Raw genomic sequence first — 23,152 nt, 5'->3', positions numbered from 1 at the left:
GGCAAACGTGTCCTGTTACCCTGAGCAAGACGGGGGAAAACACCCTTACGAAGCGGCTGCCCTTTCAGGCAGGTGTGCAGCGTGTGCTTCTGGCCGCTGTCCCTCGTCAGAGGCCACAGGTGCAGCGTCTGCGTCCCCTTTCCCCAGGCTGTGCTTTGGGGAGAGTTGCTGTGCTGTAGGCGCTGCTGCTGCCTTCTGATGCCATGAAGCGGTTCGGTGGCAAAACACCGTGGTGCCGTGGAGGCAGGTCCTGCAGGACTCTGGCCCGGCGGGCGGCGCTGGCCATCCTTCCCGGGCTCTCCTAGAGCTCCAGCTTCCTTCGCCGCGGGTGCATGCCACGCGTGCATTTCAGTGGTCCGTTCGGTCACTGTCTTCTGGGCTGGGTGGCGTGGGTGGGACTGCGGCTTGCAGCAGCCTGTGCAGAGGCAGCCAGGCAGGGAAGTCGGGTTCCAGTGCGGAGCCCCCCCCCCCCGCACCCCCGTGGGTCCTGGGGGGGGGAGGCAGGGAGCCTGGTCAGCCTCAGGCCACAGGGCCACCTGCGAAGGTGGGGAGGCGGCCTCGGGGGCCCGGGTGGTCCCGGCCCTGCGGAGCACCTGCCGAGAGCGCGGCATCTGCTGAAGGCCGGCGAGAGCAGGGGCTGGACGCCGACTCCCCGAGAACGGGCCTCGGGGGCCTGGGTGGGGGCCCCTGCCCGCCTCCTCGCCCTGCTGCGGGCTGCGGCCTGAACAGATTTCAGAGCCCCCTCAGGCGAGGGCAGCTGGGCGCCAGCAGGCCCCTCCTGCAGCCGCTCTCCCAAGGACCCCAGTGTCCACTGCTGCCGGCGCGGGGCTAGCCGGGCGCACCTGCCGCGCCCTTCCCTGGCTGCTGGGGCGCTTTCCTGGGGCCCCGGGGGGGTCTCTCTGTTCGCAGCAGCGTGAGGCCCACGGCCAGCGGCACGCTTTGCCTCGTGGCGCCAGCTCCAGCCCATTGACCGGTTGCGACTTGAAACCCCGTGACTCACGTGTGCCTGGGCCCGGCTGCGGGAGGTGCTGGCTGCAGGCGCGGGGCGGGGGTCCCAGCGCGCATGGCGGCCTTGGCTCCTGGGCCTCTGCTGTCCTCAGGCCCACCCTGCACCCGCCAGTGGCCTGGGTGAGGCCGCCTGCCTTGTGCGGGGCCAGGCCCCCCCAGGACGCGCTCCCCTGGATGGCCGCGTGCCGCAGGCGTGCGCGCTGTGGTGGTGGTCCCTGGGCACGGCTGGCACAGCCCCCCGCCCCAAGGCTGGCAGGTGGGCGGGGGAGGAAGTGGGGGCCCCTGCAGGGGCAGGCCTCGTGGCCCAGAGAGCCTGGGGCGCTGGGGGTAGCTGCAGCAGCGTGCTGTGCCCTCCTCGGGCTCACGCCGCGCCCCCAGGGGCCCTGGCCCGTGAAGATTGTCCTTTTGTTTGGGGTGGGGGCCCACACGGGCTCCAGACTTCCCAGCGGCCTCCAGACTTCCCAGCGGCTGGGGCCCGCTGGTGCCCCTTCCCACCCCAGCCGGCTCTTCCCTTCCAAGGCAGCCCCTCGTTCCCACCTCACCGGTGGCCCTGGGGGGTGTGTGTGTGTGGGGAACCCACCCTCCTGGCGTGTGCCTGTGTCCTGACAGAGGGTAAGGCCCCCTCCAGCCCCCCTCAGCCCCTCATCAGCCCCCTCCAGCCCCCCTCAGGCCCTCCAGCCCCCCTCAGCCCCCGCCTAGCCCCCCTCAGCCCCCTCCAGCCCCCCTCAGCCCCCGCTCAGCCCCCCTCATTCCAGGTCTGGACAGGGGTTGGGGGGCGCACAGCTGAGCCTTGTGGCCAGGACGGGCTCTCAGGCTGCTGGCCTGGGCTCCGCCATCTATGACTGCATCCTGCCTCTGCCGCCTTTTAAGTCTGGCTGTTGCCGGTGGCCAGGTGGGTCGCATTGGCCAGGACGTGCTGCAGCGGACATTCTGAGGTGGCACCTGACCGTGAGCTGCCGTCCTAGAGGGGACTGGCCGTCGCTGCTCTCTGTGAGCCTCTGTCTCCAAGCAGCAGCCCCCACCCCCCACGTCCCCTCCCGGGGAGAAGCTGCCTGTCGTTTTTAGGAGACGTGCTGGGGGCGGGGGTCTGCCACGGAGCGGGCGCGGGGCCTCGTGGCCTCTTCTAAAATGAGCGCCTTGCGTGGCTGGCGGTTGTGATCGCCGAGCACTTGTCTTTAAGGTTTTGAGAAGGTGGTGTGTGTGTGTCTCCCCAGCTGAGAGCTGAGTCTTTCTCCCTCTCCCGGGTCCCCTCCCCAGGGGATGTCCCGGTGTCCCTGGTTTCTCAGGCGCCCCCACTCCCTGTGCTCCTGCCTTTTGCCTTCCGTTCTGAAGCGCGCCTTCTCTGCTCAATAGTAGAGCTTGGAGATCCTCCACGTCTGTTCCGAGGAGCTGCTTCTAGTGTTTTTCCGTAGCGTTCTGTTCTTCGGGTGCTGCCCGTTGCTCAGTGGCTCCCCGAAGACGAGCACGCGCTGTCTCTCCAGGCTTCTGCATCAACCAGGCAGGTGCATACGCCCCTTTGTCGGTGTGCAGGACGGATTCCATGAGTCCCACGGCAGGTCAAGGGTATTTGCAGACTGGCATTGCCAAAGCACCCCCGTAGCATTGTAGCAACTTGTCTTCCCATGGCCAGGTGTGAGTGTGCCTGTTGCCCCCAGCACCACCGATCTGGTGGGTAGAAAGTAATATTTCATCTGGGTTTTAATTTACCAGTGTCTCAAGACAAGTGCGGCGCATAGCTGTTCAGGTGTTTGAGAGCCATTTTCTTTCTTGTGTGTGTGTGCGCATGCGTGCCCACTTTTTCTATTAGGGGTTTGTTTTTCCCCTTTAATGTCCACAAGCTCTTTGTGGGAGATTGGCCCTTTGTGCCTTGACCTGCACATATTCTTTTCAGTTTGCCATTTATCTTCTACCTTTGTTTCAGTGGCTTCTGAACGTAGAAGTACTTAAGTTTACACAGTCAAATGTAGCAACCCTTTCTCTGGTGGCTTCTGGACTTTGATTCTTAGAAAGGATGTCTGTCTCACCATGACAGAGAAGTTTCTCCTAGGAGGTCTGAGGTTTGTTTTTACGTTTAAATTTTCCACCCATTCAGCCTTCGTCCTGACGTGTGCTGTGAGGTATGGACCCACTTCCTGTCTGGATGCTGCTTTGTCATCCCAACCCCGTTTCCTGAACACCCCCCGCCCCAAGCCCATCTCCCTGCCAGGGGTGGAGAGGTTACCCGTGTCCCATACGTATTTCCCATTGTCTTTGGGTCTACCTCTGGAATTTCTCTTCTGTCCCATCGGGAGTCTCTCCGTTCATGTGTCTGACTGTTAATATCTTGAAGTCCAGCACTCCAAAAAAATCAAAACAAAAACAAAAGCACCTATATTTGAAGTTCATTCTAGAAGCATGCTGAGCTTTGAGGCTGCACCCTCCTCTCAGCCCTGCTAGCTCTGGCACGTGTAGGCATGCATCTCCCTTTCAGTTCCTGGCTTGTGCAGGCACATGTGGGCTCTCAGCTCCCGGCATGTGCCGGCACGCGCCCTCCTCTCAGCTCCTGCCAGCCTGGCATGTGCAGGCGCGCCCTCCTCTCGGCTCCTGCCAGCCTGGCATGTGCCGGCATGCGCCCTCCTCTCGGCTCCTGCCAGCCTGGCATGTGCCGGCATGCGCCCTCCTCTCGGCTCCTGCCAGCCTGGCATGTGCCGGCATGCGCCCTCCTCTCGGCTCCTGCCAGCCTGGCATGTGCCGGCATGCGCCCTCCTCTCAGCTCCTGCCAGCCTGGCATGTGCAGGCCTGCGCCCTCCTTTCGGCTCCTGCCAGCCTGGCATGTGCAGGCCTGTGCCTTTCTCTCGGCTCCTGCCAGCCTGGCATGTGCCGGCATGCGCCCTCCTCTCAGCTCCTGCCAGCCTGGCATGTGCAGGCGCACCCTCCTCTCAGCTCCTGCCAGCCTGGCATGTGCAGGCGCGCCCTCCTCTCGCTCCTGCCAGCCTGGCATGTGCAGGCGTGCCTTCCTCTCGCTCCTGCCAGCCTGGCATGTGCAGGTGCGCCCTCCTCTCGCTCCTGCCAGCCTGGCATGTGCAGGTGCGCCCTCCTCTCGGCTCCTGCCAGCCTGGCATGTGCAGGCGCGCCCTCCTCTCGGCTCCTGCCAGCCTGGCATGTGCCAGCATGCGCCCTCCTCTCGGCTCCTGCCAGCCTGGCATGTGCCAGCATGCGCCCTCCTCTCGGCTCCTGCCAGCCTGGCATGTGCAGGCGTGCCCTCCTCTCGGCTCCTGCCAGCCTGGCATGTGCAGGCGTGCCCTCCTCTCGGCTCCTGCCAGCCTGGCATGTGCAGGTGTGCGCCCTCCTCTCGCTCCTGCCAGCCTGGCATGTGCAGGTGTGCGCCCTCCTCTCGGCTCCTGCCAGCCTGGCATGTGCAGGCGTGCCCTCCTCTTGGCTCCTGCCAGCCTGGCATGTGCAGGCGTGCCCTCCTCTTGGCTCCTGCCAGCCTGGCATGTGCAGGCGTGCCCTCCTCTCGCTCCTGCCAGCCTGGCATGTGCAGGCGTGCCCTCCTCTCGGCTCTCGGGGAGGGGTGGGGAGGGACAGCTGGGAAGCACGATCGCTGCCTGGTGTTGGCTTTGACCACGGAGCCCAGGGCTCTCGCTGCAGCGGAGTGCCGCGGGTTCACTCACAGCATCACACAGACGGGGATCCTTTGGCCCCTTGGTGGTAACGAGGGTGTCGTAGGAACAATTACTGTGTTGGGGTAACCTTGAGGACCAGGTTGAAGGGAACCCCTGCAGCCGGGAGGCCTGGAGGAGGTGGTGGGGAGAGGGCTCCGCTGGCCCTGCCCCAGCCAGTTGATTGGCAGGTTCTCTTCCCTCGCCTTGTGGGTTTCCATCATGAAGTGGGGGAGATGGTGCCCGTGTGCCCCTCCGAGTGGGTGGTAAGCCGGGCATTCCGAGTGAACAGAAGAGAGCCAGGTGGCGTGGGAGGAATTGGGAGAGTCCCCTTCCCATGGCAGGGCGGGCCTGCCGCTGAGCCGGGCAGACGCGGGGGGTCTCCTTCCAGCACCTGCAACACCGGGTCTCAAGGAGAGCACGGCTCTGCTGGCGCGGGCAAGGAGGTGGCCTCGCCACGCCGGAGCTGCCTCGTCTTGCTGTTTGGTAACAGGAGGCTAATGAGTAACCGGAGGAGCTGGCCCAGGTTCCCTCGTTGACAAATGGGCTGAACGGGATGGGGGGGGGGGGTGCCGGCCCCCGGTGGGATCCAGGCGCCTGGGGGAGGGGGAGACCAAAGCCAAGGCCAAGGCCAAGGCTTCTCACGGGGTGCTCAGCAGCGGGGTGGAGGGGTCTCCCTGTCAAGAGAAACACTCAGGTACAGAGGTCCGCGCCTCGGCTAATGGTCACAGTGGCAGCTTTTAGCTGGAAATCCAGCCTCAGTAATTGCGAGTGGTAACCTTTGGCTACTCTCTAATTTCCTGGAAGTAAAAGGGCCTCCGCGTAATGACTTAGCAGTCAGTTGTTTGTGACTTCTTAACCCTCAGTCACAGCACCTGGGAACTGGTGGGGGTAGGGGGTGAGGGCGGGGGGCCGAGCAGGCCTCCCTGGACCCAGGAACTCGGAGGCTGCAGAGCCGAGAGCTGGCACGGGAGACCCGCGAGCCCTAGAGAGGCGCTTTCCCCCGGGATCTTTGACCCGCTGGCTAGCACCCCCCCTCCCCATGGATTCCTTCTGCCTGGAGGTCTGATCCTGGGGTCCAGGTCTCCGTGTTAGGGTGACCAGTCAGCTGTCGTCCTCTCCCGGGCCTCCCTGCACACACACCCCCCGCCCTGCGGCTGCTTCCCTCCTGCCCAGCGCCCCCGGGGACCCCGCGGGTGGGGCCGCAGCACCGACTGAGGGCAGGGCAGACCCTGGCTGGCGGGGGAGGAGGGAGGCCGCGGACCCCCCCTCCGGCCCCACCCCTGCCAGCATTTTGGCCAAGGGCGGCTCCAGGAGGGAGCGGGGAGCGCCCTTTGGACAGGAGGGCGGGGCTTCCCAGGGTCTGGGGGAGCCGGGCACGCGGGAGCCCCCCATTGGCAGGGCGGCGTGGGGAGAGCTCCTCCTGCCGGCGGCTTGGGCAAGAGCGGGGACACCGGGTTCCCGTCGGATGGGGCAACCGCCCTGCGCCCGCCGGGGCCCGGGGCGCGTTACGCAACCCGCCCCGGGCTCCCCTTCCCCCCCTCCCGCTCCCCTGCCCCCCCCAGTTCCCTGCCCACGCCCCCCCTCCCCTGCCCCCTCCCGCTCCCCTGCCCCCCTCCCGCTCCCCTGCCCCCCCTTCCCTGCCTGCGCCCCCCTCCCTGCCCCCAGCCCCCACGACCCCCAGTCTCACACATGTGGACGTCCCGCCTGCCTGGGCCCCCGCCTCCTGCACGGTACAGCCCCCTGGTTCCTGGTCCCCTCGTCTCTCAGCCCCTCTCCCCTGTGTGCCCAGCACCCCCAAAGCCTGGCCTTGGCCCCATTTTCCTGGCCTCCCAGCAGGCTGTCCTGGCCCTGCTCAAGCCTGTCCCCCTTGCCACACACGCCCAGTCCCCACACTGCCCAGCCCTGGCCTGGGCCCTCCACTTCAGGAAGCCGGGAGGGGGCGCCTGGCCTCGGGGTGGGCCTGGGCCTGGCCCTGGTGCGGGCAGCAGGTGCTGCGGGAGCAGGGGCTGGGGTCTGGGTGCTCTGAGCTGTCCAGAGAGCCCACCCCACGCACTGCCACTGTCCTGGCCCAGGAGGCGGGGCGGGCACTCAGGTGATGCGTCCTGGGCGTCCCCCCGCCGTGGAGTGGGAGGTAGGCACGTGCCCTGCTGCTGCCCGCCGGGCCACAAGGTCAGAGCCGTTTCCCAGTAAATGCATCATTGGCCTTTCCTCTTCCCGGAAGAGTGCATGGAATGTTCCAGAGGCTCCACTGCCTGCTGTGGCATCACCCCTCCAGCTCCTGGGATGTGTGCTGCTCAAATTTTCCAGCTGTGGTTTTCAACCTGACACATGCTACAGAGCTCCGCGGGGCCCTCGCTGGGCGTTGAGGGGTGTTCCCCGGGGCACAGCCCCTCCCCGGCCCCACAGCCTTGCCCCCACTTATTCTCCTTGTCCCCCCCCCCCCCCAGAGGCCATCCCGCTGGGCCCCCACTGCTCTTCTTGCCAGCCTGAGTCAAAACCGTTGTCTCTGCCTGTCTGTGGACCTTTGACTAGGGGGTCCCCTCCTGGGAAGGGCTGACAGAGACTGGAGCAGGGGGTCCTGAGCCGCCCCTCTACCTTCCTGCCCGCCCACCCCATCCCCTCTAACGGGTGCTGGACCCGCGTCACCTCAGTGCCTCCCAGGGCCCAAGCAAGGAGGCCCTGCAGAGGATAACGCCCCCAGCAAGGGCCGAGGCCCACTCCAAGGCCAGTCTTGAATTTGGGTCGCCACCCCCAGGCACCTCCTCCTGGCTGGGTGCTGACCCTGGCTTGGTTCCCTGGGGCACGTGCTGTCCGGAACTGTCTGGAACTGGGGCTCCCTGATTTCACATCTCCCCCACCCCCACCCCAAAACACAGAATCAATAAGAGTAAATACACGCGCATCCTGAAGAGTAAATACAGTGTTGGCGTTCCTGGGAGACGGAACACTGTGACCTTCAAAATGTTGTAGAACTGGGTCTTTTTTTTTTTCCCTCTTTTTCTGGGGAACTTTTTTGCAACTTTCCTATAAGGTTTCTGTTTGTGCAACTATATTTTCAGTTTTTGAACCCTCCTTTTTTGTTCTCTGAACTTCCTTTTTATGGTATCCTGTTTGCTTCATGCCGTGAGTTGAGCCCCCAGTTCCTCCTAGATGCTAATTAGAAGTGTTGTGTTCACTTTCTCATCTGTTTCCTGGCTTGACTTTCTCCCCTGGAGTCGGCTCCTTGGTTGCTCGGCCAGCCGGGCTTCCCTCCTGCTGTGTCCTGGCTGTCTGGCCGGCCTGCTGTCTGTCTTGGTGGCTGGTGGACTTGTGTTTGGTGCTTGTGGGTGCCCTGCTGGGTCAGCCCCCACCCTCAAGGACTGGCAGTCGGCTTGAGGGCCAGGGGCAGGCAGGGCAGCTGCTGTGAGGCAGGGGTCCCCAGTGCTGGAAGGATTGTGTTTTGGGGTGCCAGCCCTTCCCCCATTGGGTCTTCCCGAGCAGGTGATGGAGAGGGGTTCAGCGTTCGGGGGGTGGACCCTGGCCTGTCGATTCTGAGCGAGGGGTGGGTGGGTGTCCTTCACTGCCTGCCCCCACCCCACTCCGGGCAGGGCGCTCTGCGCAGCCCCTCGTCCGTCCGGTGCTGGAGGCTGCCCAGCTGGCCGGCTGCGCTGGACCCCTGCGGGGGAGGAGCCTGGGTGGGCTGGCCGTCTTGGGCGTGGGCTTAGAAGGCCTGAAATGGCCCCTCGGGAAGCCACGCGCGAGGACGGTGGGGCCTTCTCCGCGGGCCCGTTCTCCCCCAGCCTTTGGCCCGGGCTCTGCAGGGTGCCGGGCTTCGAGTGGGGCCCCTGTGGGGTGAGGGCTCCCTTGAAGTGCGGTCGGCCGGGGCCTAGGCCCCTCTTCTCGGCAGCTGTGCTCCCTCCACGGCTGGTGGGTCAGCACGGGGGTGTCGGGCACACGCTTAGGACGTCCACTGCTTGGGGCTCGGGCTGCCGGGTGCCTCAGGACCCCTCCTCCCAGGGCTGTGGACTGTGTCTCCTCACCTCTCCGGGGACCCTCCCCTCTGCCCTGTCGGTTTCTCTAGAGCGGCCCCGGGTGGGGTGAGGGGCGTGCGGCTGGCTGGAGTGGGGACCCCGCGGGGTGGGGTGCGGGGTGAGGGGTGGGGCGCCGGGCTGGGGGCGGAGCGAGGCCGCGGGGCGGGGCGGTGGGCTGGGGGCGGGGCGGTGGGCTGGGGGCGGGGCGAGGGGCGGGGCTGCGGCTGGGGGCGGGGGGCGCGGGGCTGCGGGGCGCGGGGCGGGCGGCGTGGGGCTGCGGGGCGCGGGGCGCGGGGCTGCGGGGCTGCGGGGCGCGGGGCGGGCGGCGTGGGGCTGCGGGGCGCGGGGCTGCGGGGCGCGGGGCGGGGGGCGCGGGGCTGCGGGGCGCGGGGCGCGGGGCTGTGGGGCGCGGGGCGGGGGGCGCGGGGCGCGGGGCGGGGGGCGCGGGGCGCGGGGCTGCGGGGCGCGGGGCGCGGGGCGCGCAGGCTGACGCCCTGTCCCCGCAGGTGAGCGGCCCTTCGCCTGCAGCTGGCAGGACTGCAGCAAGAAGTTCGCGCGCTCCGACGAGCTGGCGCGCCACTTCCGCACGCACACGGGCGAGAAGAAGTTCCGCTGCCCCATCTGCGAGAAGCGCTTCATGCGCAGCGACCACCTGACCAAGCACGCGCGCCGCCACGCCAACTTCCACCCGGGCATGCTGCAGCGGCGCGGCGGGGGCTCGCGGCCCGGCTCGGTCAGCGACTACAGCCGCTCGGACGCCAGCAGCCCCCCGGTCAGCCCCGCCAGCTCGCCCTGAGGCCGGCGCCCGGCGCTGCCCGCGCGCCCGCCGCGCCCTGCCCCGGCCCTGGCCGGCGTTCCGGAGGAGAGAGGAGTCCTGCCGCGTCTACAGAAAAAACAGTTTTCCTTCGCCTCAGGTGTTCAAGTAAATTTGTGTTAAAAAAAAAAAAATCCTAGAAACACCTCCCCCATTGCACAAGAGATACCGCCCCAAGTTGAAGTTGAGATTCCGCTGTCGATGCCCCTTCCCCCGTTCTCAGGGATGGACATGTCCGCGAGGTCAGTGGCGACACCCTTTCCCGCCGCCTTGCCTGTACATAGGTTTGCACTCTGAGCTTCCCGGCAGGCCCGCGGACATGCTGGGGACAGAGCAACAGGCCGGGGCCGTGTGCGCCCTGTGCGGGTGGTCAGGCTGTGGGCAGCTGGCCGTGGCCTCTGTGCCGAGTCCTGCTGCTCCCTCACTGTGCCCCCCCAGTGCCCGGCCTCCAGACCCCCCCCGCAGGCCCAGCACGCGGACACTGGGAGGGACGGGCCGCCGCAGGCACGTGCGTTAAGCCTGGGTGGGCCGAGGAGCTCCCTTGGCGAAGCCCGTGCCTGCTTGTCCCCTCCAGCCACCTGCCCCCGCTGGGCCATCGCTGCGGCCGCCCAGCACCCGGGAGCACAGGTGTGAGTCCAGCGTGCACGCGCCCGCCAGGGGCAGCGTACCCCGGCCAGCCGTGCGTGGAGGCAGCGCTGCTCCCGCACCGGGACGGCCTGCCCTGTGGGAGGCAGGGGGCCCGTCCACCCTCCACCGCCTCACTGGACAGCGCGGCCGCCACCCGACCGCGTCAGGAAGCGTGGTCACCGCCCGTTCGCGGCGCCGGTGGCCCTGCTGTCGGGCACCTTTGTCTGGACTTTCCGAGGTCGCCGACCACGCGCTCGGAGGCTGCGTGCGGGTGTGTGTGAGCGTGCCTGCCCCTCGGATACTGCGCTGTGGCAGGAGGCAGCAGCGTGGAGACGTAGCTTTCCTGCAGCGCAGAAGCGGGTGTCACGGGACGTGCGCTCCAAGAACAGGCGTTCCGCTTTCCTCGTCGGGGAATACCAGATGGAAAACTCAGACCCACAGCGTCCCGAGGGCGGACTAAACAAACTTCCCCTTTCTGCTCGTGCCCGGAACCTCCCGATGCCCGTGGAGGCCGCGGGGTCCCCCTTCGCCAGGCTCTTGTCGTCAGAGGAAGTGCGGAGAGCTGGGACGGTTCCTCCCGGCGCTGGGCTGGGTGGGGGCTCCAGGCCCTGGGCCTGGCAAGTCCTGTCGCGCCCGGCGTGCCCCCTCCGGGGACAGCCAGACCCGCCGGTCAGCGCTGCTCCCCGCACCACCTCCCTGCCCGCGGAGGGGCCTTCCAGCAACCCCGGACATGGGGTGTGCAGTGGGACTGGGGTGGGGCTGGGACCAGGTGGGGTGTTTTGCAGCCCTCTCCTCAGCCTGCCGGGAGGGTCCTTGGTGGCCTTAGGGCCCGGAGTGCCTTGGCTGTGGCCGGCTGCTTCCAGCCTGCCCCCTGCACACCAGGGCAGCACTGGCCACTGAGAAGCCCCCGAGGCCACCTTCCAGCAGCCCCAGAGCCCCCCAGAAGCTGCTTCTCCGCCGATAGCGAGGCCCCGAGCTCCCGCTTCTCCCCCTGTGGGTCAGCGGACACGGTGCTGGCGCGTGGGTGGCTTTCAGCACGACGGGCATGAGTCCTACCGTGCACCCCACTGCTGGGGCGGAGGCCCCGCGTCGCCCCGCCTCTTGGCCGGGTGGCAGCCTGGGTTTTGCCCAGGAGAGGACCTTGGCAGAGAGAGCAGGGGTGCCAAGGTCGTGCACGGCTCCTGCGAGCGGCACGCAGGGGTGGGGCAGAGAAAGCTGCCCTCTGAATGCATTTCATGTCTCAGGAATTCACATTCCAGGTTCAGGAATTTTATTCCAAAGCCCTTTGGTGCGATCGCCCATCCGTGAGACCCCAAAGGCAGGGAGGGGCCGATGGTCCCCTAGGTAGGGGAGCCGGGGCCTCCTTGGAACCTGCCCACGGCGACTTGGAAGGAGACCTCGGAGCCCATGGGAGGGAGGGAAGGGGCTGGGTCCCGAAATGGAAAGAGCTGGTTTGTTTGGGGGGTGGGACGGGGCTGTTTCCAAAGAGAGCATTTACCTTCCTTTTTCTCCTGGGTGTCCCAGGCCTGTCTCTCCAGGATGGAAAGGTTACGTTGCCTTAAAACAGAAATATGCAGCGCTGGCCGTGCTGGGCAGGGGCTGGTCTTCCCCAAAGCGGCCCCCGCTTAGTGGAAGGCCACAGCCCCTCCTGCAGGCAGGCAGGACCAGGACACGGGGGCCCCACTGGGCGCAGGCGCCCCCCCATGAGGGGCAGAGTGCCGGGAGCCTCAGGCTCGGTTCAGGTGCGCCAGGGCGGGGGGCCTCCCACCCCAACAAGGCAGCTGCCCGGGGGGACCCTTCCTGAGGCAGCCTGTCCAGGTGGGCCTCGTTCCAGGGTCTCTCATTTTCATGGATTATGGCCGTGCTGGTTCCTGGGGGCAGGACCCTGGAGGACCCCCCCGAAATACTTGTGGAAACTCACTTCTGTTTGGTGCAGGCCTCGATCCCAGCAGGCCGAGGCGGCCGAGCTCTCCAGCAGGGCTCCTGGGTGAGCAGAGACCCGGAGGAGCCCTGGACGCGCCGGCCGCCGGCATGGAGGCCAGCTGGCCTCTCCCTGCACCAGCCGTATCAGGAGCGGGCGTCCGTTCCCCAACGCCTGCGAATCCTACAGCCATAGAGGAGCAGGCCCTGCCGTCCTCCTGGGGTGCTCCGGGGCGCGGGGCCTGCGGTGGGCGCGTGGCCCGGGGGTGCCCTCCCGCGGCAGCTCGTCCAGCCTCGGAGGGCAGCACAGCAGGGGCGCTGGCCACCCGGACCTTGCCGGCCGGCGACGCCAAGGCCCAAGGCAGAATCAGGGTCTCCGGGCGCCCGGCTTCCTTGCGGCGGGAAGCGGGTGCTAGGACGAGCCGCACAAGGTCACAGCATTCCACGGACTCCAGGGTCCAGCCGAGCAGGGCGGAGCAGGAGCGCGGCACCCTCGCCCTCCTGGCTTGGCTGTGTTCTCAAGGCTACCTAATTCTCTCTACTTCTGACAGGTGTCCCCCACGTATATTTTTAACCCATTTAGAAAGCCACTAGTCACAGGGCCGGAAGGTTAGAGGGGCTTGCAGTGCCTCGCGGCCACCCCCGGCGCCTGCGAATTCCACAGGGGCTCCTGGCGGCCTGTTCCCCAAAACTCCAGTCCAGCGGGGCAGGCCGGCCTTGTTTGCATTCGCTTGCCCCGGGAAGAGCCATGTCCCCAACCGAGCCAGGGCCGGGCGGGTTTGCCCGAGGCACATCCCGGAGTTTTCTGCCAGAACTTGGAGGTCCCCGGGGGCTAAACGCGACCCCCAGCCCAGGGACCGCCCACTGCCCCTTCCGCCCGTGGGCGGGGCTTGGGGGCGGGGCCTGGTGTCCACCCGAGCGCCCCCACCCCAGCTCCGGGCCTGGCCGGTGCCCGTTGCGTCTCCCCAGCGTTAAAGCATTACCACTTTCCCGCGAGAAGGGGCGGCGGGGAGAAGCGGCGCCCCTGGCCCTCCAGGCGGTGCGTTCCGTGGGGCCCGGCACCTGCAGCGGGCACCCTTCCCGGGGCTGCCCGGAGGGGCCCTGCTGGGGCGGGGGTGGGGTCGTGGGCGGGTCCGTCCCTACGGGCAGGGCCCCCACCCCTCCAGCGTGCGACGCCCGAGCAGCTGAGCGCATCCCGTGCGGGGCCCAGAGCGCGGGCGCGGGGCAGCCCCTGCCCTGTCCAAAGCCATTGCCGCCAGCTTCTCCGGAATCGTTTGCCGAAACCCAGAGGCAAACCCAGGGGTCCCAGATGGTTTCCGCGCAGCCCACCTCCCCCGGTCGTTCCCGCACACCCCCCCCCCCCCAGCTTTGTATTCTAACCAGCACCGCCCCCCGCCCCAAGGCCACGGTCCATCCTCCGGGATCGCTACACTGGAGCGCCCAGGGGTACGGCTCGGGCTGGCGTGACCTGCTCGGATGAAACTTTGTATGTATTTTGTATGGCATAGATTCTATATTGTAATGATGTCCTATGCAAAAAGAAAAAGATTAACGGAATTGTAAATTTTATTGTTTTAACGTGTATGCATGTTTAGTGATGTTTACATTTTGAAATAAAATTTATGATTCATTATTTTACTTGCCACAGCAGAGTAAAATTTTACTGAAGGGCACACCTAGGAGGGGTCCTGGGAGGGGATGGGGATGGGAATGGACCAGCTCTAAGCAGTTGGAACTGGCCCAGGGGCAGAAAACACCAGAAGCCCTTGCACACTCGTGCTGGAGGGAGGGGCTCTCTGCAGGAGAAACCCACCCGGGCTTCAGCTCAGCTCAGGCCCGCCCCTGTTTCCCCAAGCCCACCAAAGCCCAGTCCCCCAAGACCGTCTTGAGCGCTGAGGGAAAGGTGGGCTCTGGGGCCCAGCACCTCTAAGGTTTCCTGTAAGCGCCACTGAACTTACTTCTCTGGTGGTGTCACCCCCACCCTCTTGCTCCCACCACGGCTGACCCAGACCTCATTAGCCTAGAAGGTTCTGGAAAGTCACTTGGACCAAACACCTGCTGCCCTCCCTCTTCTGCCCAGAGTCAGGCACACCCGGTTTCCAGCCACGGAAATCACCGTCGCCCGTGGCAACTTGGCCAGGCTGTGGCGCCCGGGTGTGTGCTCAGACCCTGGCTGGGTCGTCCCTGGTGTGTGTGTCCTGGGTGGACGTGGGGTCAGTCGTCCCAGGCCTCCCCTGGCCGTGCTGCTCCGAGGAGCCCTGGCACACAGGGGTGGCCTGGCTGCTGCGGGCTGGTCTGGGGAGCAGGGAGGCCGCACGCTGCCCGCCCCCGCTGCCCTTGGCCTTCCAGCCGCAGGGACGTCTGCAGCAGAGGAGACAAAACCCACAGGAGGGGGGGCAGGGGGGACCAGGTCAAGGGCACCGCTGTCCCCACCACTGCCACCGCCGTCCACCCAGAGGCGGGGGAGGGCTATCTCATCACCTGTTTCTGGGCAGATGGAAACTGGGAAGACGCTTTAAAATACTGAGAGTAGACGCAGGCGTTGCCGTTGACCCACGATGTTTCCTCCTGAAGCCGCGTCCACCCTGGCAGCCACTTCTGGGTCAAATGTTGTTTTATCGTTTACAGGGAGGGCCAGGAAGTGGGTGCAGCCACACGTGGGAGAAGGTTTGCAAACACAAGCACACGTTTTGGGCGCTGAGGCTTTTGGGGTACGCTCCGCCTTCTCAGAGAGGCCTCCTTGCTCAGAAATCCCCAGGAGCAGTGGCTGCGGGATAAGTCCACGTCCATAAATACTCGAGAGGAGCCCAAACGCTTTTGAAATACTGTCAAGGGGAAAGAACAAATGATCCGTCGTGCCGACACTGCTGAGGCTGCGAGCTGTGAGCTCCTGCTGGGTTTCCTTTCCAGAAGATTCTGGGGCTCGGGAGAGCTTGGTGTTCATGGGGGCCGGGTCTCAGGAACTGGGGGGCCAGCCTCTCGTGCAGGAGGAAGAGGACATTCAAGCGAACGGTGTGTTTTCCCAATGCTTAAAAATTTTGATTAGCGTGTGGCATAGCCATAACACGATGTCTTCTCATTGTGTCTCCTTGTGGACAGTGAAGGAAGGTGGGCAAGACAAAACTCACAGCAGCTGGGGGCCGGCTGACGGGACCACGGCACCGAGCAGGAGGCAGGCACGGTGGGCGCCTCGGACCCTCTCTGCGTTTAAGTGCCGTGGGTTAAAAGGCCAAGCGTGTGGCCATTGGGTGGAGTGCCAGGGAGACTTGGAGCTAGGTAGGTGTGGTACTTTGAATTAAGTACCCCCAAAACATCCCTGTGGATGGAGAACCACTTGCAAATAGGACCCTGTGAAGACACTGTGGCCCACCGAGTTAGGGTGGACCTTAATCCCGAAGGTGGGGGCACCAGGGAGAAGGCATAGAGGGCCACCAGGCGGTGGTAGGCAGCAATGCCAGCACAACACCTCCAGCTCCAGAGAAAGCACGGTTTTGCAACACCTTGATTTTGGACATCTAGCCTCCAAAATAGACAATAAATTCCTGTAGATAGGTCAGCCGGGGTGTGGTGTTTGTCCTAGCAGCCTGGCAAACGAAGACAGTGGGAAGACAGCAGTGGATGGATGAGATGGTGGAGGCCACCTGACCCAGGTGGACGGGAGGGTACCAGGTAAGAGACCCAGAGGAGCTGATGACAGGCTGCAGCCGGTCTCCAGGGAGCGTGGGTGGGGGAGGATCGAGAGCTTGTGAGCAGGTGAGGGGCCGGCAGCTTGTGGAGGGAGCATCCCAGGGCCCCACCGAGGCTCACAAACTGCTGGCTCCATTGGCACTGCCCTGCAGGTAGTGAGCATCCTGTTGCTCGGGGCATTCAAGCAGAGGCTGAGACACTCCCTCCTGGGAATGCCTCGGAAAGGACTTGTATTCTGGAAGGGAGGCTAGTTAGTATGCAAAGACAGGGCCTCAGTATTTGCAAGGGTTTCGCTGGGACCTAATCACCAAGACCCTGAGACTTTCTCCTTTTACATCGTGTTACAGCCTTTTGCTGGTTGGGCCTTGAATGACAGGTCAGGCGGTGTATAATTTATTCTGGGGACCTGGGCAGCTTCATCCCTGAGTTAGACATCATGCCACAGTAGAGTTCCTGCCGCCTGCACTGCTCCTGGGGTCTTGTAGAGGAAAGCAGCTCAGCCGTGAAGGCATCTGGGGTCCACCCCATGTACTCCACCAGCATGGGTTGGGGTCCAGGGCTGCGGAGCAGGGCAGGAGGGCAGACAGGCTGACGAGGGCTGTGTTTGAGGGTAGGGTTTGTTGTAGTGTCTCACAGCTGCTGCACTAGTGACCACACACGTGGCTCTCCTCCAGCTCACGTCTGCCCTCCTCCAGCTCACGTCTGCCCTCCTCCAGCTCACATTTGCCCTCCTCCAGCCCTGGAGGCCCGAGTCCAAGTGAGTTTTAAGGTCTGAAGTCAAGGTGTGAGCAGGCTCTGGGGGCTCCTGGGGAGAGTCAGGTTCTTGCTTTTTCCAGCCTCTGGAGGTCCCTACTTCCCTTGGCTCCAATGAGGTTCATCTTCTTTCCTCTCTGACTCCTTCTCCCCCTTATCAGGACCCAAGTGATTACGTCTGGCCCACCCAGGAACCCATCTCAGATCCTAACTAAAGCACACCTGCCTTTTTCCATCTAAGGTCATATAATAATTGGATCAGAGGGCTGACACCTTTGGGGGCCATTATTCAGTCAAGCAGTCAGCCCTTTGGTGCCAAAAGATTCATGTGTGTCCCACACGCAAAATACATTCACCGCACCCCAATAGCCCCAAAGTCTCAGCCTCTTGCATTGTCCAGCCAAGTCTGGAATTCCATCATGCCATCTGCTCAAAAGCCCCAATCTCACCAAACAAATCATCTCAGCCGAGTGTGGTGAGACTGGCCAAGACCCACTCTCAGGCAAAATTCTCCTCCAACTGTGGACCCAAAAAGCTAGGCAATAAATTGATGGTTCCCTAAATACAGTGGTGGACAGGTATGGGCCCACAGTTACAAAAATTCCCATTCAGAAAGGGAGAAACAGAAGGGAAAGAGGAGTCTAGTCCTCTGATCCCAAGCATTTTCAAAACCCAGTTGGGAAGCACAGGATCTAGGATCTCAGGAAAATCCTCACTGGAGCTGGTCTCAGCCAATTTTCCTCTCATGAGAGTGGCATGTGTTTGCAGCCATGTAAGTTTTATCCTTGTCTCCTGCCTGTGGGATTTTGGGGGTCAGGCAGACTTCTTTCACTTCGTGCACTCTCTGTCCATTTCAGTTCCCGCAGACAGAGTTTCTGCTGATGTTACAGTCTCAAAAACCATGTATGACACAGGAATTCCCTCCTTCAGATAAGAGGCTCCTCCACCAGTCTTTCCTAGATAATCCCATCTCCATTTTTGGCTTCTGCTGAAAGGGCTGAGGAGCTCCATGAGCCACACACCTATTTCTGCAAAGAGCCCTCTGTGTGACTGAATGCCACTTGGCTCTTGCAAGGCACTTGCAAGGGGTTGTCCAGCCACAACCTTGGCTTTGTCTTCAGGGCATGCTTTCCTGACTGTGCCTCTCCTAATTGTATTGTCTTTTGCCAGTTGGATAGGCTGAGAATTTCCTAAATTATGAAGTCCTGGTTCCTTTTTGGTTGACAGTTCTTCCCTCAGTCTATTTCCTCTGACATATAAATATGAACAAGAAGAAACCAGACTGTGACTTCTATACTTTGCTTGGAAATCTCAGCTAAATATCCAAGTTCATCACTTACAAATTCTATTTCCACATAACTGTAGAACACAATTCAGCTAAACATTGTTCCACTAAAAAGCAAGAATTTCTTTTCTTCCAGTTCCCAATACCATGTTCTTTATTTCCTTCTGAGCCTTTGCCAGCAGTGTCTTCAATGTCCATATTTCTTCCAAAGGTCTGTTTCAAGCAATCTAGACTTTTTCTATCATGCTCCTCAAAATTCTTCCATTGGGTACCTATTACCCAACTCCAAAACCAATTTTACATTTTCAAGTATTTGTTGTAGTAGCTCCCAACCACAGTTCCAGGTAGCAAAACCTGTATTAGTTTTCTAGAGCTGTAACAAATTACCATGCCCACTGACTTCAGGAACCACTTACAGCTCTGGAGCTCAGAGGTCCCAAATCAGTTGCCCTGGGCTTGGGTGTCAGCAGGTCTATGTTCCTTCTGGGGCCCAGGAGAGAAGGCATTCCCAACTTCGTCCAGCTTCTGGAGGCCACCTGTATCTCAGGCTGTGGCCGCTCCTCCATCTTAAAAGCCAGCAGCACAAAATCTCTCCTCTCTGACCTCCTACCTCCCTTGTATGGGACCCTTTTGATTATACCAGACTGTACTAGTCAGACAAAGGGGTGCTGATGCAAAGTACCAGAGATCTGTTGACTTTTATAAAGGGTATTGGGAAACGGACTTTGGCCCAGTGGTTAGGGCGTCCGTCTACCACATGGGAGGCCCGCGGTTCAAACCCCAGGCCTCCTTGACCCGTGTGGAGCTGGCCCATGCGCAGTGCTGATGCGCGCAAGGAGTGCCGCGCCACGCAGGGTGTCCCCCGCGTAGGGGAGCCCCACGCGCAAGGAGTGCACCCATAAGGAGAGCCGCCCAGCGTGAAGGAGGGAGCAGCCTGCCCAGGAATGGCACCGCCCACACTTCCCGTGCCGCTGACGACAACAGAAGCGGACAAAGAAACAAGAAACAAGACGCAGCAAAAAGACACAGAAAACAGACAACCGGGGGAGGGGAGGGGAATTAAATAAAAAAAAAAAAATAAATAAATAAAGGGTATTTATCTGGGATAAAAGCTTATAGTTACAAGGTCCTAAAGAGTCCAACTCAAGGCTGCTTTCTCACCAAAGTCAGTTGCCACGTGTTAAAGCAAGATGGCGGATGATCTCTGCCTGGCCTCTCAGGTAGTCTCTCTCTCTATCAGTCTTGGGCAGAGGGCTTGTTTCTTTCCAGGCCTTAGCAGCTGCTCTGTTCTCTTTGGCTGTAAACTATCAGGCAAATGGTTCTTCTCTCTTCCTCGGGCTTTAGCTGTTGGAGCCTTCTCCCTTCTATCACATGGCAGGACTGAAATGACCAAGTTCTCTGTCTTCCATGCACCTTCTTGAGTGAGTGTCCGTTTCTATCAGCCCCCCAAGGGGGTGGGGACTCAACCTGAGTCATGCCCTACTGACATGGTCAAATCAACGCCCTAATCTTAATTTAATCAACAACATCTCAGGTGACTCTAATACAAAGGGGCTCCTGCCCAGAGGAACAGACTAGCTTACAAACATAATCCTCCTCTTTGGGATTCATGAATAATCTCAAACTGCCACAAGGACCCACCCAGGTATCCCAGGACAAGCCGGTCTCGAGATCCTTCACCGCGTCGATGACTCCCCTTCTTCACACGAGTTGTATTCACAGCTCACCACGTGATTGGAGGTGCCCTTTGCTCGCTCTTAGAGGATGATATGAGGCTCATCAAGGTAAAGTGACCTTCCCGAGGTCACACAGCTGACCAGAGTCGGGAAGTGACCCTGGTTGGAAAGCCCACTGGCCACAGCTGCATTCGGCTCTGGGTCAATTGAAGGATGACTCCAGCCTGTCCCAGGGTATCCCCTAGGCAGATGGGCCCTGCGAAATAGGTCTGACCACTCAGCTTTTTCCAGCTGCCATTCTCCCAGGCCAGGATGTCACTGCTTAGCACGTCCAGTGCAGTGACCTCCAAAATGAGAGCAAGCCACCTCCAGAGGGACCCAGCTCCAGGCAGCGATGAGGTGCAGGCCTCCCTTCTGACACCTCCAGAGAGCCAGGAGGGCCCCGCGGTAGCCATGACTGCCCCCCTGCCAGCATGCTGGGGTGCCACGTCCACCCTCACTCAGACCTCAGAGAACGCAGAGAGGGCACGGGCTGGGGATGGTCGTTACCTTCTGTTAGGGACTGAGCCGTGTCCCCCGCCAGGATGTGTTCAGGTGCTAACCCCTGCGGTGCTTTGAGGCTTCTGTGTCCTCAGAGCTCATCAGTTCCTGTGGCTGTGAACCTACCGTGGGAGGGACCTTTAGATTCTGTCTCTTCAGTTAAGGGCCTTTAGATTAGGTCACTTCAGTAAGGCATGACCCAGGGTGGGTCTTAATCCTCTTACTGACGTTCTTTATAAACGGGATAAATACGGAGCAAAACCTACAAAGCTGCGAGAGGAAGCCAGAGGAAGCCCAAAGCTGAAGCAACGAAACCTGTAAGAAGGGAGAGGCCAAGAGAGCCACCATATGCCTTGCCATGTGACAGAGGAGTCCAGGGTCACTGGAAGCCCATCCTTAGGGACATTTTTGTGGCCTTAGAAGTGTAAGCATCTGTTAGTAAATCCCCGTTGGAACCCGTTTCCAGGGTATCGCAGTCCAGCAGCCTAGCAAACGGAAACACCCCTGGCCCTGTGGACGTGCCTCCGTTTGTGAATGGGATCTTTGAAGGTGTTATTTTTAAGGAGAGGCCCAACCGAATCAGGGCGTATCAAGGTGCCTGGAGTCCCCCGAAGCAGAGGGGACCTGGGCGCAGTCAGGAGGCAGGCGGGAGGGAGACGGCGTGCGAGGAGGCAGAGCTGGAGCACGGGTGGCCGGCGGCCACGGCAGGGCCCACGGACCTCAGCAGGCAGGGCTGGAGCATGGGTGGCCGGCGGCCACGGCAGGGCCCACGGATCTCAGAGCAGGCAGGGCTGGGGCACGGGTGGCCGGCGGCCACGGCAGGGCCCACGGACCTCAGCAGGCAGGGCTGGGGCACGGGTGGCCGGCGGCCACGGCAGGGCCCATGGACCTCAGCAGGCAGGGCTGGGGCACGGGTGGCCGGCGGCCACGGCAGGGCCACGCACCTCAGAGCAGGCCTGGCTGCCGGCACTTGGGTTTGGGCCGCAGGTGTCCTGATCTGAGACGGCGAATCCCTGCTCTTCAAGCCTGCCAGTCGGTGCTATTTGTCACAGCAGCGCTGACAAACTAAGACACCCTCATTACAAGTGAGAGTAACCAGGCCCTGGGACCAAAAGGCCTGGAAGAACGTGCTCCCTGGTGCGAGTCTGGGGTCTCCAGGGCTCACGTGTCACCCTCCCCATTCCTTCCACCCTCAACTTCCCAACACCCGGGTAATGGCTCATTTATTGACTCCCCAGGACACGGGGGGGGGGGGAGCCCACAAGCCAGTAGAGCAGGCTCTGCAACAGGCTTCCCGGGTGGAGCCGTCCACGTCCTCGTGCGGGCGCACGCCGGGCGAGCTGCCCGCTTGTCCCTTGTTGCTGTCTGGGAAGTGTTTATCGAATGATGCTCTGATGAACACAAGCTCCTCCCAGTCCTTTTGTCCACCTGCTGCTCTTTCTAATAGTAGAAGGATTAGCAGAGGTGGACCGCTGGCCCTCTAGGGACAGAGACAATGGCCCTCCGCGGCCTTCGCCGGCTCCCCTGCTGAACACGGATTATTCCGGGAGCAAACCCCAAATCCTTGGCAGTGGGGGGCACACGGCCCATGTCGGCGGTGGTGGTCCTGGTGCTGAGGCAGGGCTCAAAACTCACTCCCATCACATGTGTTCTTGTGGATGTGCAAATATTAAATCATATAAAATCTGAAAGGAAGTTAGCTATAAAAAATAACATAATGGTTTAAATGACCTAAAATCCCACAGATAGGGAAAGAGTTAAGTGAACTATCACATCCCATCTTTAATTATGTACACCATATAATTATTAAGTGAAAAAGAAAGGTTACAAAAAAGTATACACAGTTGTCTTAGTCTGCCACGGGGCTGCTGATACAAAGTACCAGAAATGCTGGCTTTTATAAAGGGGATTTTACCAGGGTAAGGGCTTACCGTCCCGAGGCCTGAAACGTCCTCATCGAGGCCCGTCACAGGTGTCTCTCACCAAGTCAGCTGCCACCTGGGGAAGCAAGGAGGCCGCCCATCTCCACCGAGGCCCCCGCCGCCCCCTCCGGAACCTCCCGCCTCCCGAGCTCGGCTGTGGGCGGCCGGCCCGGGGCCCGTCTCCTCCGCCTCCCGGCTCCTCTCGGCTGCTCTTCTCTGAGCTCGGCTGTGAGCCGTGGGCGCCCGGCAGGCTGTCGCCTCAGCCCGAGCTGCTCGTGGCCCAGCCCGGGGGCCTCTCGTGCCTCTGCTCTGCGGGTCCCGGCCCCCAGCCTCGGGCTCCTTTGTCCCCCCGCAGTGCTCTCGCTCAGGTGGAGTCACCACGCAGCCTCCCTGCGCTGCGCCTCCGCTTATAGCAGACCCAGCCGGAGGGCGGGACCCACGCTGGCTGCCTCCCTGCCTAGTCCAATCGAAAGGGCCACAGCTTCAAGAATGGATTAGTTCAAAAGCATAGCTCTTCTCTTTTTGGGACTCATAAAAGAACTTCAGACTGTCATAAAAGTATAATCACATTTTATCAGAGAGTTCTTCTTTGTAGCTCTATCATTACGTTTACATATTTACATTGAGAAAAATACAGGTAAGTGTAAAATGCAGCTAGTTATTTTTAGGAGCAGAAAGTACAGTTTAGTTTTATTTCCTCATTTCTGCTTGTTTCCTAAATTTTCAAAATGATTCAAGTGTAACTTTTGTATTAGAAAATACGATTACCCTTTTGCGAGGCTGAGAGCAGGGTGGCCCCGGCAAGGTGTCACCAGCTTCACCACCATGACTTTGGGGCGAGCCACAGGACACACCCCGGGTGCCCCAGCATCTGCCCACGTGGATCAGGGAAAGGGACGACACAGAGCTGAGCCCAGCAAGCTGAAGTCATCCAAAAACTGCTGACAAGCAGGGCAAGTTGCAAAAGGAGGCCCTGCCGTAGGATGGCGTGCTCAGGCAACTGGGGGAGCAAGCGGGGCAGCGCCTCCGCGTCTTGTGCACGCACGCCCGCACGCCAAAGGCGTGAAACCGTGTGGAGAGGGTCTCCTGCTCGCCGGGGGAATGCAAGGTGGGCAGCTGCTGCGCAAAGCACTTTGGCGATTCCTTGAGAAGTGAAGCATAGAATTGCCATATGACCCGGCAAGCCTACTTCTAGGTATGTACCCAAAAGAGATGAAAGCAGGGACTGACAGATACTTGTACAACAGTGTTTACCGCAGCTTATTC

General features: G+C 61.9%; 1 protein-coding gene across 1 annotated transcript in view; it reads left to right on the top strand.

Moving 5' to 3' along the window:
• The window catches only part of KLF13 (KLF transcription factor 13), a 38,063-nt gene extending 24,402 nt beyond the window's left edge, over window positions 1-13,661 (top strand). The window contains exon 2 of the mRNA XM_058294823.2: window positions 9,169-13,661. Coding sequence (XP_058150806.1) covers window positions 9,169-9,458 — 290 coding nt within the window. The 3' untranslated portion in view covers window positions 9,459-13,661. The remainder of the gene's footprint in view (window positions 1-9,168) is intronic.
• Window positions 13,662-23,152: the final 9,491 nt, after the last annotated feature.

The sequence above is a fragment of the Dasypus novemcinctus genome, chromosome 3, assembly GCF_030445035.2.
Source record: "Dasypus novemcinctus isolate mDasNov1 chromosome 3, mDasNov1.1.hap2, whole genome shotgun sequence".
NCBI lineage: Eukaryota > Metazoa > Chordata > Mammalia > Cingulata > Dasypodidae > Dasypus > Dasypus novemcinctus.
The sequence above is the reverse complement of the archived record's forward strand: the minus strand, read 5'-3'. Positions and strand labels throughout refer to the sequence as shown.